The sequence below is a fragment of the Oryctolagus cuniculus genome, chromosome 13 (genome assembly GCF_051225735.1).
Source record: "Oryctolagus cuniculus isolate XC-2025 breed Fujian yellow rabbit chromosome 13, ASM5122573v1, whole genome shotgun sequence".
NCBI lineage: Eukaryota > Metazoa > Chordata > Mammalia > Lagomorpha > Leporidae > Oryctolagus > Oryctolagus cuniculus.
Genome location: NC_142879.1, coordinates 21,088,744 through 21,103,592, shown reverse-complemented (window position 1 = coordinate 21,103,592; position 14,849 = coordinate 21,088,744). Strand labels below are relative to the sequence as shown.

Genomic DNA, 14,849 nt, shown 5'->3' with positions numbered 1-14,849 from the left:
TGGAGGTCGCTGCTGCTGACTCCTACCTAAGAGACAGGCAAGTCAGGAGAGTTACAGGCTGAAAAATTAAAGCTATTTGCCTACTTCCTTCTATGATTAGTCATGAGCAACAAGCAGAGGACTCCCAGTGTACACCAACCAGCTGCCAGGTCGGAGGCTGTCGGCTGGGAGCTCGCAGTGTGGAGGTCTCTATCACCATGGCCGCTTAGTGCATGTAACTTTGGAACTGGGTCGGGTTTTGTTGTTGTTGTTGTTGTTGTTGTTTAGATTTATTTATTTATTTGAAAGGCAGAGTTACAGATAGAGAAGTTGAGAGAGATGGGGAGAGAGAGAGAGAGAGAGAGAGAGAATCTTCCATTTGCTGGTTCACTCTCCAGATGGCCACAACTGCTGGGGCTGGGCCAGGTCAAAGCTAAGGGCCTGGAGCTCCATCCTGGCCTCCCACATACATGGACAGCAGGGGTCAAGCATGTGGCCATTTCCTGCTGCCTTCCCAGGCACATTAGCAGGGGCCCGTACGGGATGTGGGCGAGGCAAGCAGCGGCTCAGCTCACGGGCACCGCCACGCCGGTCCCTGGTCTGGATTATTTTAAGCGTCGGTTTGATCTACTGGGTTAGGTTCTCCTGAGCTTGCCTGGTATTGGGTCTTATGGAAAATATGAGATTATGTTCACAAGGCCCTCGACTTCCTTATTTGAAGGAACTTCACTTGGAACACGGTGGGTGAGAAATGGGCTTTCATTAAAGCGATCATTTTTAATCTTAACTCCATAAAACCTTTAAAGAAATGAGAAAACTGAGGGTGGACTGAGTCAGGGGATAGCAAGTCTAACAAATGTCCCCTGACGGCACTCTACTCTTCGAAAGGAGGAGTTCGAAAGCCTTGAAAACTTCACGTAGGTTTTCTCCAAACAAAAATAGCGACGAAACTACATTTCCCAGGCGGCATTGCGGGCGGCTCTCTGCGCTCGGCCAGGTCTCCGGGCCGTGGGGCACGGTGGGAAATGTAGTGCGCCAAGCAACTCCGCGCATGACGCCCACGGAGGAAGGAACGGGACGGTGAGCCAAGGGCGAGAGGGGGTGCCGGGGACCGAGATGTGGGCTGCTCCAGCCCCTCAACATGATTCGCGCGCTGCAGGGAGGGCCCCCCTCCCGGCCCCGCCCGGGTCATGAGCTGGCCGGGATGGGGGAAATCCCGGTGGGCGAGGCTCCGCGGTGCCTGGTCCCGTTTCTCGGCAGCCGGCGGGGCGGGGAGAGGTGCGAGCTGCGTGCCGCGGGGGGCTAAGCGCGCGCCCTGCGCCCCACCCCAGCGGCGGCCGCGCGGGGAGGAAGCGCGTCTGGGTTTGCGTGCCAAGTTTCCTTTTTTTGCTTTCTCGTCGGAGCAGCTCGAACGCGTGGCGGGTGAGAATGTCGAACTCGAGCGCGGAGGGGGCCCGGAGCCGCAGGGGTTAAAGCAAGTGACTCCCCCACTTCCCGCCGCCCGGCGCCGCCGCACGCGCCGCCGGCCATGGGCAGCCGCGACCACCTGTTCAAGGTGCTGGTGGTGGGCGACGCGGCGGTGGGCAAGACGTCGCTGGTGCAGCGGTATTCCCAGGACAGCTTCAGCAAGCACTACAAGTCCACGGTGGGAGGTGAGACGCCGCCGGGGCCGGCGCGGTGGGCGGAGGCCGCGGACCCGAGGCGGCGGGAGGTGGCCCCGGGGCCGCGTCCGGCTCAGGAAGTGGGCGCCTGGCACCCGGCGGCGTCGAGGCCGGGGGCTGGCTCTGGGCGCCTCCCGCGCTCTCCCTACCTGGTTTAACCCAGCCCAAGCCGTCTATCTGTCCGCAGTAGGAGGTGAGTCGGCGTGTGCGGACGAGGCCTGGGACCGGCTGGGAGGCCGAGGGCGCCTGCCACGGGTCGCCGCCTTGCGAGCGGCCGGCCGCCCGTGCTGGGCCCGGCCGGCTCTGGGGCGTGAGGGACGGCTGAACACCTGGGTGTGCAAGCTGGCTGGGGGCGGGGGTGAACCTCGGAAGCGGAACTGGCTCCGGGACGCTGGCCTTGCCCTGGGGATGTGGGTGGCCTGGGGGAACGCAAAAGCCCCTGATGGCCCCCGGGCCACACCGTCAGACACCTGTCGGGCGAGAGCTGTGTTTTTGCCCAGTGATGGCTTCATTAAGGTAACCGAGGTTGTTCGAGGAACGTGAATTGCACCACTTCTCCCGCCTCTGCCCACCCGGGTTCCCCGCTCTGGGGAAGGCAGCGCGCAGCAAGAACCCACAGGGCATTCGCTGCTTTCCCGCCCGGCCCGGCCTTTGGACCCAGCCAGCTGATTTTCCAGAGGTGGAAACGCTTTTTTTGTTGCTTAGCAGGCGTTTAGCGGGAAGGAGCTGGTGGAGGGAGCGGGGTCACTTAACATGGATTTATTTCTGCTCAAAAGAACTTTTTCTAAAGAAAAAAAAAACTGCACTGATGTACATTTTTGACAATGTGTGCTGGTGTTCATATGGACTTTTTTAAGAGGAAACTATTTACAGTGCTATTTAAAATATCCTCCTTAAGAAGATCCAGCGGGTTTAAAATTTCACAGATTATCCCCAACCACTGTGCGCCTCGCTCCCACATAACACGAGGACCCATGGTTCGTGGACTTGGGTTTACAGTGTCCTGCTCCTTAATGTTTAGCAAGTGCTCCCCTTTGCCTTGAGTAAAGAATATAATTTTTAAAATATGTATTTATGTATTTATTTGAAAGTCAGAGTTACATAGAGAGAGGAGAGGCAGAGAGAGAAAGAGAGAGAGAGAGAGGTCTTCCATCCACTGGTTCACTCCCCAACTGGCTGCAATGGCCAGAGCTGCGCCAATGTGAAGCCAGGAGCCAGGAGCTTCTTCCGGGTCTCCCATGCAGGTGCAGGGGCCCAAGGACTTGGGGCATCTTCTGCTGCTTTCCCAGGCCATTGCAGAGAGCTGGATCAGAAGAAGAGGAGACGGGTCTCGAACCGGCGCCCATATGGGATGCCGGCGCTTCAGGCCAGGGCATTATCCTGCTGTGCCACAGCGCCGGCCCCAAGAATATAGTTGACTTTTTTTTTTTTTTAACGGTGCTTGTACTAAATTTCTGCTAGCTTTTCTCTCTGTCGCAGATCAGAAGGATGTGCCTTCAAACCTTGGACACTCTTCTGTTTCTGTCCTTAGCCAAAAGCTTTCCCGGGACCGCTCCTGCAGCCTTTGGTGGTGGAGCCCAGCCCAGCTCTCGCAGCTGCAGCTTCTTCCTGGGAAGCCTCTCGGTGCGGGACAGGCAGGGAGTCGGAGAGGGACAGGGAGCTAAGGTCAGCCCGGGCACTGCCCACATCCCGCCACCTTCCCTGCAGAGTCAGCCTGCCGTCACTCCGGGCCGTCTGCCTTTTCCCCATTGCGGCTGGAGAGCACTCCTGCAGCCAGGCTGACTGGAAGCCAGCAGTAAAACCGAACGTAGAAGATGCAGTGCAGCGCCCTCACCTCATTTCCCCATCTCCCCCATCGTCTCTGAGAAAATCCCCTAAATCTCCCAGGAACTGCTCAACGGAGAGAGGGGGGCTGGTCTCACAATCACTGCTGCCCTTTTGTGCCTGGCCTTGGAGTCACATGGATTGTGTGGGCAGGAAAGCAAAAGTCGGGCACCCCTTTGGAGAATAGGAATTCCCTGTCCCCCACTTAATATGCCAGGCTGAGCTCATTCAGACCTACTGAGGGCTTAAAAATAAACAAACGAATGGCTTTGGAATTGTGTGTCCCCAGGGTTGTAACTGCTTCTCGGATATGAGTGTATCCCTGTGGTTTTTTTGTTTTGTCGTTTTTGTTTTTTTTAATTTTCAGGGAAGGGTGATTGTGGCCCAGCCTGTTAAACCCCGGCCTGGGATGCCCGCACCCCGTGATGGAGTGTCTCGGTCAAGGCCTGACTGCTATGCTTCCTGCTAATGCACTCCCTAGAAGGCAGCAGATGATGGCCCAAGAGCTTGGGCCCTTGCCACGTATGTGGGATACCCTGATGGAGCTCCTGGCTCCTGGCTTCAGCCTGGCCCAGCCCAGGCTGCTGCAGGCATTTGAGAATAGAACCAATGAATGAAAGATCTCGTTTGCTCGCTTGTTCACTGTGCATTCAAGTAGATGCAATAAGTAAATAAAAATCTTTTTAAAATAAAAGTAAATTCTGTTAAAATACGACCTACCTGTGTTTCAGTGGACTTCGCGCTGAAGGTGCTGCAGTGGTCTGACTCGGAGGTGGTGCGGCTGCAGCTGTGGGACATTGCAGGTGAGCTGGGATGGCCGGCTAGGAACAAGCGAAGGCCTGTGACCTCACCAGCAAGTGCTTAGAAAAGAAGCGGGCCGGCGAGACCAGAAAGGTTTTTTCTGATTGGGCTGCTCGGAGGAAAGGAGCCGAGAGGAGGGGGAGCTTGGGCAGATGTTCTGCCCTGGATGGACCTGGAGCCGCGTCTGGCTAGGAGGAGGAGCTAGCAAGGTGGTGGACTATCCCAACTGGGGGTGGATGTTCCTATAGCAGGGGTTTACAGCTGACCCTGAGGAGAAACAAGGAACCCAGAAAACAGGATGATAATACTGGACCCTTACTGTGCCCCAAGCACTTTCCTGCGGATGTTAAATTCAGCTGGTGGGGTGCAGGGGAGGGAGGAGAGCAGACAGAAGCAGATTGGAAAACAGGTACCAAAATGCAGAGAGAAATAACAGATTCTAGGGACCGGTGTTTGGCATAGCCGTGTAGACACGCCCCTCACCACGTCCACATGCCATATCCAAATGCCTGGATTTGAACCCCAGCTCTGCCTCTGATGCTAGCTTCCTGCTAATGTGCACCCTGGGACACAGCAGATGATGGCTCAAAAACTTGGGTCCTGCCACCCACCTGGGAGACCCAGATTCAGTTCTGGGTCCCTGCCTTTGACCTGGCCAACCCTGGCTGTTGTGGGTAAACCAAGGAATGAAAGATTCTCCTCTCTTTTTCTCTTTCTCTGTCTGCCTTTCAAATAAATAAAAGTGAATAAATATTCAGTAAAAGAAGCACTAGATTCTAGTGTTTTTGTTGTTGTTGTTGTTTTTTGACAGGCAGAGTGGACAGTGAGAGAGAGAGACAGAGAGAAAGGTCTTCCTTTGCCGTTGGTTCACCCTCCAATGGCCGGCGCGCTGCGGCTGGCACACCGCGCTGATCTGATGGCAGGAGCCAGGTGCCTCTCCTGGTCTCCCATGGGGTGCAGGGCCCAAGTACTTGGGCCATCCTCCACTGCACTCCCGGGCCATAGCAAAGAGCTGGCCTGGAAGAGGGGCAACCGGGACAGAATCCGGCGCCCTGACCGGGACTAGAACCCGGGGTGCCAGCGCCGCAGGTGGAGGATTAGCCTAGTGAGCCGTGGCGCTGGCCTGATTTGATTGTTTTATGCTATATACATGTGCTGAAATACTGCATAGTACCCCATGAAAATGTACAGGAAATGGGGGCCAGTATTTTGGCATAGTGGGTAAAGCTGCTGCCTGTGATGCCAACATCCCATATGGGTGCAGGTTTGTGTCCTGGCTGCTCCACTTCCAGTCAAGCTCCCTGCTAATGGCCTGAGAAAAGCTGTGGAAGATGGCCCAAGTGTTTGGACCCCTGCAACCTATGTGGGAGCTCCTGGCTCCTGGCTTTGCTTGGCCCAGCGCTGGCTATTGTGACGTTCTGGGGATTGAACCAGCAGATCTCTCTCTGACTTCCAAAATAAATAATAAATAAATAAATAAAATGTACAGGTGTTACATGTTAGTAAAAACTTTCAGAATAAAATTTTCTTAATTCAGGGACTCATTAATTCCAACAACCCTATCATAAAAGCTGATTTTCTAAAAAGATTTATTAATTTATTTGAAAGCCATAGTGACAGAGAAAGAGAGAGAGAGAGATCTTGCGTCTACTGGTTCACTCCCCAAATGGTTGCAACAGCCAGGGCTGGGCCAGGCTGAAGCCAGGAGCCAAGGACTCCATCCAGGTCTCCCCCAGGGATGGCAGGGGTCCAAGCACTTGGGCCATCTTCTCCTGCTTACCCAGGAGCACTAGCAGAGAGCTGGACTGGAAGCTGAGCAGCCTGGACTCAGACTGGCACTCCAGTTTGGGATGCCAGTGTTCCTAGTGGCAGCTTAACCTTTCACTGTGCCACAACACGAGCCCCAAAGCAACTGCTTTTGACTTCACTTCACACACGAGAAATCTGAAGCACTTAGCAAGTCACACAAATAACAGTAACTGAGTCCAGATCTGGAGTGGGAGACTGGGAGCAGAGTCTGCCTTGGGGATGACTGAGTTTAGTAGGCCCTCTGTGGGATGGAGAGAAGACCAGGAGTGGGAGAGGGCAAGTCAGAGGGTTCCTGTGTCGCGTACGGGTGAGGCCTCTCCGACAAGAAAGGGCCGGTGGGCAGGTGGGGTCACCTTCTCGAGGGCGGCCCTTCCTCCCCAGGGCAGGAGCGCTTCACCTCCATGACGCGGCTGTACTACCGGGACGCCTCCGCCTGTGTTATCATGTTTGACGTTACCAACGCCACTACCTTCAGCAACAGCCAGAGGTGGAAACAGGACCTGGACAGCAAGCTCACCCTGCCCAATGGAGAGCCCGTGCCCTGCCTGCTCTTGGCCAACAAGGTCTGTGGCCAGTGTGAGAAAGTAACTCCCATTTCTTCTCTGTGGTCAGAGAGCAAGCATATCTGAAATGTCCTCTGGGGGTAGGCTTTTCCCCTGGCGGTCAAGCTGTCACTTGGGGTGCCCGAATACCATAGCAGTGCCCGGATTTCCGTCTCTGCCCCACTCCCACTTCCTGCTAATGCATCCCTGGGAGGCAGCAGGTGAGGACTCAGCTGGGAGACCCGGATTGAGCTCCTGGTTCCTAGCCTAAACCTGGCCTAACCCCAACTGTTGTTGGCAGTGGGGAGTGAACCAGTGAAGGGGAACACACACAGACACTCTCTCTCTCTCCCCATGTATCTCTTTGCTTCTCAAATAAATACAAGGCTTAAATGCTCTCTCATTCTGAACATTTGTTTCACCTTTTCAATTTGGCAGAATCTTTACTTCCTCCCTTCAAGGAATATTGTGAGTGAGACTCTCCTTGGGAAGAATGGGATTATAGGTTTTAGATGCTAGTGTTCATTGCCATTGGTGGAGAAAGGTTTCAAATTGACGGGGGTGGGGGGGGGGTGGTGGCACTGTGGTCCAGTGGGCTAACCCTCCGCCTGCAGTGCCTGCATCCCATATGGGCACCAGCTCGTGTCCCTGCTGCTCCTCTTCCGATCCAGCCCTCGGCCTGTGGCCTGGGAAGGCAATGGAGGATGCCCAAGTGCTTGGACCCCTGCACCTGCATCAGGGACCCAGAAGAAGCTCCTGGCTCCTGGCTTCATTTTGGCCCAGCTGTTGCTGCGGTGGCCATTTGGGGAGTGAAGTAGCGAATAGAAGACCTCTCTCTATCTGTCCCTCTCTCTGTATCTCTGCCTCTCAAGTAAACAAATAAATCTTTTAAAAAGTGAAAAATAAGTAAATTGGCAGGTTATCTGAGCCGAGGTCCTGTTCTCAGGAAGGTTATGATGTTGCCTTTTCTTATCTTTGTCAGTGTGATCTGTCCCCGTGGGCAGTGAGCAGGGACCAGATCGACCGGTTCAGTAAAGAGAACGGCTTCACAGGTTGGACAGAAACGTCAGTCAAGGAGAACAAGAATATTAATGAGGCCATGAGGTGAGTAGCTCCTGCTTTTCTGGGGGTGGGCACACGGACTTGCCCATCTTCCGCTGTGACTCCAGGGGCCCCCTTTTCTGACTTCTGAGGGAACAAGAACGGATGGAGCCCCTGGAGCGCCCGGCCCTGCAAGCCCGGATGCTGTCTTCTCTCCTGAGGACTGTGGTGCATGAAGCCTTGTGGCTTTACCACCTGCCGTCTGGTCTAAGACCGACAATGTCTGTGGCTTCTGCTCTTCCTCAGCCAGCCTCTCGGGCTTATTTTTATTTGCTTTTCAGAGTCCTCATTGAAAAAATGATGAGCAATTCCAAAGAAGAGGCCGTGTCTTTGTCCACCCAGGGGAACTACATCAACCTGCAGAGCAAGTCCTCCTCCAGCTGGGCCTGCTGCTAGTGGCTTCGGCTGCCTGCCCAGCCCTCTTCTAGGACTTTCTGTCTTCTCCAGTGGTGGTCCATCTGTCAGTTCCATCAGCTGTGGTCCGTACACTGGAACTGTCCTCTGCTGACCATCCAGGAAGGAGGTCCACCATCCCTTGGTAAAGACCCCTGGGACCCGTGTGCCTTTCTGTACCCCCTAGAAGCTGGCTCTGACCTGCTGCTGACTCATGGGGTCCAGCGCGTGCTTTCTGTCAGGGAAGATCATCTCAGCCCTCAGTCGGTCATCTGGAATTTTGCGGCAGGGATCTGTGTTTTAAAGATCCTTATTCTCACCTACTCTTGGACTTATTTTTCCATTGGATGCATGTTGGTATCATGACTTCAGTTGGAAAAGAAAATGAGATCAAATGACATTTCCCAAATTAGTGTAGGACTTCATTTTCAAATTCTTTCGGTCTTGAACTTGGAATTTAACCAGTGCAGGGGGATAGAGCCTCGGGTTTTTGGGTTGATGTCTTGACGCAGTTAGCTGTGATGCTCCAAAAATAGGCCTGTCCTTCACAATTCGGGAATCTGGATGGGAGAAGAAAAGGCAGAGAGGTTAACAGAACGGAGTCCAGCCGAGCCACCTTGTGAGCGCCGTGGCAGCAGGCACTGGACAGCCACAGGAAACTGTGGGCCTTGGCCCTGCAAAGGATGCTTAGACAGAAAATCAGTAGGCGATTTCAGCCATAAACTAGGCAGGCTTTTAGGGTCACATCTCTCCTAGACAGTTTAATTTGTTAAATTCTCTCTAGGATGGGGATATGTAACCTCCCCGAGGCTCTGAACGTTCCTAGTGAGCTCGGAGCCTGGAAGTCCTCTGCTAGACCTTAAAGAAGCGTCCTGAGTCAGTGGTTCCCAAACCTGGCCCAACCCCTTGAGAAGCTGAAAAATGTATTAATGTTAAGGTTTTTGGATCAGAGTCTCAAACCTACTGAATCAAAATTTCCAAAGGTGAAGCCCAAGACTGTCTCATTTTCGGAGCAGGTGATTCTGATGAGCCTGGTTTGGAAATCCACGCTGGGGAATTCTGTAGATTCCATATGCCCTGAGGTCTCTGGGTCCTTCTGCCACTGGTCAGATTTGAAAGCCACTGTCCTGAGAAAGAAGGGGCCAACAAGCAGAAAGAGAACCAGGGCCGAGCCTTCAGCCTTTTGCTGTTGGTTATTAATAGCAATTGTTGTAACTTGAACAATCTGTTAGGTCCTTAAAGTTCCTCTTTGCGTTGCTGTTTTCAGGTAGGGTTTTGACTACAGTGATTCTAAAAAGGATAGTAGAATACCAGCTTTCCTTTACATGAGAAGAAAACTGGCTTTTTTTTTTTTTTTTTTTTTTTTGACAGGCAGAGTGGACAGTGAGAGAGAGAGACAGAGAGAAAGGTCTTCCTTTGCCGTTGGTTCACCCTCCAATGGCCGCCGCGGCCAGCGCACCACGCTGATCCGATGGCAGGAGCCAGGTACTTATCCTGGTCTCCCATGGGGTGCAGGGACCAAGCACTTGGGCCATCCTCCACTGCATTCCCTGGCCACAGCAGAGAGCTGGCCTGGAAGAGGGGCAACCAAGACTAGAACCCGGTGTGCCGGCGCCGCAAGGCGGAGGATTAGCCTAGTAAGCCTTGGCGCCGGCCGAAAAGTGGCTTTTAATCCCTGATTCCAGCCCCTGAAAAAATAAACGAGAACTGAATCTTGTATTCCTGGCAGTCACTGGCCTTCCGTGTGAGTTTGTAAAATGCTACTGTTCAAGAGTATGTGGAAACAGAGACTTTACATTTTAAATAGACCTTCTTTTAAAATGAAGATAAATGTTACTGTTTATCTGTTGATTTACTAGTACCACTTGGATCCAATTGCCTGGTTCTGATTCAGTACTCAGTGTAACGAGTGAGCCACCTACTGCTTAAAGATGTGACCATTTGAAAAACTGGATGTGCTTGCTTTGCCCTCTGCTGACTCAGGACTTACCTACCTCTTCAAGCATTGCTAGGGGCTGGCTTCCAGCCCTTCGGGATTTTCTCTCCCAACTGGCAAGCATTTTAGGCCTAAAACTAGTAAAAGAGGACGTGAGAGAGAAGTATTTCCTCTCCGAGCTCCTAACCTTAAAGGAAAGCAAACTGGTTAAGAAGAGGAAGAAAAATGTTGACATGAATGGAAATGTGATTCTACTAAAAACAACTGGGCTCGTCACTTGGCTGCCACCTCTTGGATAAACTTGTTAGCATGCGGGTACTGTTGGAGCCCCTCCCTGGAGAGGTTTCTGTGTTTGAATCAAGATGCCCCTTCAACCACTCAGCTGGCCTTTGGCCAAGAAGAAAACATAAGAATTTCCTACAGAGTATATTGAGAACAAGCCGTGGGATCCTGGCTGTCTTGGCTCTCTTCTCTGAACAAAGTAGCTGAGTGACCAAATAAGCAGGGGGCGCGAGATCATAGGTCAGGGAAGGCCCTTTCGCAGTAATGACCGATGACTGCTGTCCCAACTCATGAGCCCAAATTACTCCACGACGATTCCTTTAATTCGCTTTTCCCAGCTATTGCTAAGGAATAATTGAGTTTCTCATTTTTTGTCCTGGTATCTCCATTTTTTGGGTGTCTGTCTGCTCTCCCTGGGAAACGGCACTGTTCCACTCAACGTGACACTTCTCTTGCCTGTCCTTATCGTTGCCTGCGTTTGGCATGTCCTGAGGCATGGCTGGGGGGTGTAAAAACCCCCATGAAATTCTCTCAAATCCAGAGACCACATTGCCCAGGAAACAAGCTTCAGGGCCCTTTTACCCTCCACCCTCGTTGCTCCCCTGTGTGTAGGAAGATGGCTCAGCTGTGTCCGTGCCTCATCCTTAACACCAAATAACGCCCAAAGCTCCAGGGCAGACTAGGTGGGCAGTCAACAGAAAATTATGTGTGTTGGAAAGAACTCTACATGTATTTTTTTATTAGCCTTTTTTTTTTTTTAAAGATTTATTTATTTATTTGAAAGGCAGAGTTACAGAGAGGCAGAGAAAGGGAGAAGGTCTTCCATCTGCTGCTTTGCTCCCCAAATGGCCACAATGGCCAGAGCTGTGCTGATCTGAAGACAAGAGCCAGGAGCTTCCTCCATGCCTCCCACATGGGTGCTGGGGCCCAAGGACTTGGGCCATCTTGTACTGCTTTTCCTAGGCCTTAGCAGAGAGCTGAATGGGAAGTGCAGCAGCTGGGACTTGAACCAGTGCCCATATGGTATGGTGGAACTGCAGGTGGTGGCCACAGAAGTGGCCATAAACACCAGAGGCTGAAGAATATTTCCATGCATGTCATTTGCTCTTAGAAGAACCTGCCTGGCCTTAGTTTTCAATCGTGATCTGAAATTCTCTCAAGTTTTATCTGCAGAGTTTCAGGATAATAATGCTATTGTATTAAGGTCCTCCGGGGAAAGAGAACCAACAGAAGAGAAAGAGGTAGGTGTAAACATGTAGACCTATAAAGATGTAGCTTTAAGTATATATAAATATACATATATATATAGAGAGAGAAATCTTTATGTATTTAATTAGGAATCGTCTCCCTTGATTATCGAGGCTGGGAAGTCCAGAATCTGCCAAGCCCATGTCCTAGCTCAAGTGCTAGCTAAAGTCCAAAGGCTGGAAGGCTGGAAGAGCCACTGTTCCAGTTGAAGACCAGCAGGCAGCGGGGAGGCAGCCTTTAGTTGTAGTCAGGCCTTCAGATGAGGGCATGAGGCCCACCTGCATTAGGGGAGGCATTCTGCTTCCCTCAGTCTGCCAAGTCAGATGTTCATCTCACCCAAAAATACCCTGGCAGAAACACCTAGGATAATGTTTGTACAGTTACCTGGGCAGCCTGTGACCCAAGCAAGTTGACCCGTGCTATTAACAGTATTTAGTGGGCAATGGTACTGTTTCCATGCCTTTTCTTCACACTCATTTAATTTGGCTCATATTCAAGTTGAAGTCTGTCTCATTTGGAACTACTTACTTGTCCATGGGAATAAGGAGGAGAAAATGCATAGGAAGACGAAAGAGATAACATAGATTTATTTATTTATTCGAAAAAATCAAAGAGTTACAGAGAGAGGGAGAGATAGATCTTCCATCTGCTGGTTCATTCCCTGCATGGCCATATCAGCTGGGGTTCATTCCCTGCATGGCCATATCAGCTGGGGTTGGGCCAGGCTGAAGCCAGGAACCAGGAGCTTATGGGTTTCCCATGTAGGTGGCAGTGCCATCTTCCACTGCTTTTGACAGGCCATTAGCAGGGAGCTGGATAGAAAGGGCAGCTGGGGCCTGAGGTGTGGCGTAGCCGGGAAGGCTTCCGCCTGCTGTGCCAGCATCCCATATGGGCTATGGTTCAGGTCTTGGCTGCTCCACTTCTGATCCAGCTCTCTGTTATGACCTGCGAAAGCAGTAGAGGATGGCCTAAGTCCTTGGGCCCCTGCACCTGTGTGGAAGACCCAGAGGCAGTTCCTGGCTTGTGGCTTTGGATTGGCCCAGTTCTGGCCACTACAGCCATTTGGGGAGTGAACCAGCGGATGGAAGACCTCTCTTTCTCAATGCCTCCGCCTCTCTAGAACTCTGCCTGCCTGGCTTCTTCCTTCCTTTTTCTTTCTTTGAATGGCAGTTACAGAAAGGCAGAGGCAGAGAGAGGTCTTCCATCTCTGGTTCACTCCCCAAGTGGCCACTTGGTTGGGAAAAGGCCAGGCCAAAGCCAAGAACCTGGAATTCCATCCAGGTCTCTCATGAGGGTGGTGGGGGCCCAAGCACTTGGGTCACCTTTCCCAGGCCATAGCAGAGAGCTGGATCTGAAGTAAAGCAGCTGGGACTCGAACTGGTGCCCATCTGGGATGCTGGCATTGCAGGCAGTGGCTTAACACACTGTGCTACCATGCTGACCCATATTTCTTTTTTAAATGAAACAAATGTATTTGAAAAGCAGACAGATCTCCCATCTGCTGGTTCATGCCCCAAATGCAGCCAACAGCCAGAGCTGGGCCAGGCTAAAACCAGGAACTGGAAACTCAATCCCATTCTCCCATGTGAGTGGCAGGCACCCAACTACTTGGACAATTATCTGCTGCCTCCCAGAGCGCACATTAGCAGGGAGCTGGAATCCAGAGTGGAGCTAGGACTCAAACCCAGGCACAGATATGTGGTGTGGGCATCCCAAGTGACATTGTAACCACTGCATCACAAGGCTGGCCCAGACACAGGTATTGTATGATTTACCATGGTAGCCCAGTAGCACAAGACACCAACAGCTCACTTTGTGTAGAGCTCTTCCTTCAGGTCTCTGAGTTGTAAGAGGGTCCTTCAAAAAGTTCATGCTGGGGCCAGTATTGTGACACAGTGGATTAAGCCGCCACCTGCATTGCCAGCATCCCACATGAGCACCTCTTCAAGTCCCAGCTGCTCCACTTCGAATCCAGCTCCCTGCTTAATGCACCTGGGAAGGCAGTGAAAGATGGCTCAAGGTTCTTGGGCCCTTGCCACCCACGTGGGAGACCTAGATGGAGTATCCAGCTCCTGGCTTCAGCCTGGCCCAGCCCCAGCCGCTGTTGCCATTTGGGGAGTTAACCAGCAGATGGAAGAGCGCTCTCTCTCTCTCTCTCTCTCTTCCTCTCTCTATAACTCTTACAAATGAATTTAAAAAAATTTCATGGAAAGTGGAATTAAAAGTTAAGTTTATTTTCATGCAAAAAAATGTTGAAATCCATGCCTAGTTTTTTTCACAATGCATTTTCCATGAACTTTCTGAAAACTCATAAGCATGGATTTCAGGTTTTTGTGGGTTTTTTTTTTTTTTTTTTTTTTTGCATCAAAACAGCCTTATCTTTTAATTGCATTTTCAAACTTTTGAAGTATCCTTGGCTATGTCTCTTAGACTATCTTTGAAATCCAGCAAACAGTCCTTCCCATTTTATGCCTGAGAGAACAAATGTCTCCAAATGTGACTGAGAGGCAGCCTGCTGCATTTGTAATAAAGCCAAGACATGACTGCACGTCTTCTCGTTCCCTGTCTCCATTCTGTCATTGAGGTTTCTGGGAAACATTTGGCCTGAAAAAAAAAATCTATTTTAGAAAATAAGCCCAGACATTTAGAGAAACAAAACTGAACCCGTTGGGGTTTGAGACTCTTGGTTTGTGTTAGATGGCTTCTGAGAGCATGTTTATGTGTGGGACAGAGACAGGCATGTAAGGAAATTTGAGGCCAAATAAGGTATAGTGTGACCAGCATGCAGTGCAGAGGTGTCCTGAGATATTTCACGAACAAGGTCCACTCGCCCAGTGACCGCCGTTTCATTGTGACGGTCAGCTTTCTTGTTTGCAAGTACAAGGGTTTTTAGGAGCCATTCGAGTTTCAACTGTTGCTGCCAGTAGCTAATGTTAATTCAAGTGTTCGCTACAAACTGAGTAATCTCCCGAGCACTTTCCACTGGTTCTATTTTCACAATAACCCGGATGAGACAAAGGTAAGAGGAATTTGAGGCACAAGAAATTAAGACCTCTGCTCAAGATTACAAGAGATTAAGACTTTGCTTAAGGTTACAGAGCTGGCAAGAGGCAACGCTGTCGTTTTTAAGCCTAAACAGTGGGACCCCAGCAGCCACAGGCTTTTCTGTATGTGTGTGTGCTGGTGTCCTTGGAGTTTTCCACTTAACAAGCTTACAGCATGATGGAAACAAAGAATAATTTATTTAATGGGGATACACATTTTCAACACATT

At 51.4% G+C, this 14,849-nt stretch overlaps 1 protein-coding gene across 11 annotated transcripts; it reads left to right on the top strand.

Moving 5' to 3' along the window:
* Positions 1-531: 531 nt before the first annotated feature.
* RAB29 (RAB29, member RAS oncogene family) lies at positions 532-14,124 on the top strand. 11 transcript variants are annotated; one of them, XM_051821246.3, is made up of 6 exons: positions 532-1,059; positions 1,386-1,631; positions 4,196-4,267; positions 6,456-6,637; positions 7,599-7,720; positions 7,999-14,124. In XM_051821246.3, exons 2-6 carry the CDS (start codon positions 1,508-1,510, stop codon positions 8,111-8,113), a joined length of 615 nt encoding a protein of 204 aa, XP_051677206.1. In that variant the 5' UTR covers positions 532-1,059; positions 1,386-1,507; the 3' UTR covers positions 8,114-14,124. The 11 variants fall into 11 exon arrangements, with proteins under 11 accessions (XP_051677206.1, XP_069911289.1, XP_051677214.1 ...); XM_070055188.2 differs by having other exon boundaries at positions 1,032-1,059; positions 6,461-6,637; XM_051821254.3 differs by lacking the exon at positions 532-1,059 and adding an exon at positions 1,068-1,257 and having other exon boundaries at positions 6,461-6,637.
* Positions 14,125-14,849: the final 725 nt, after the last annotated feature.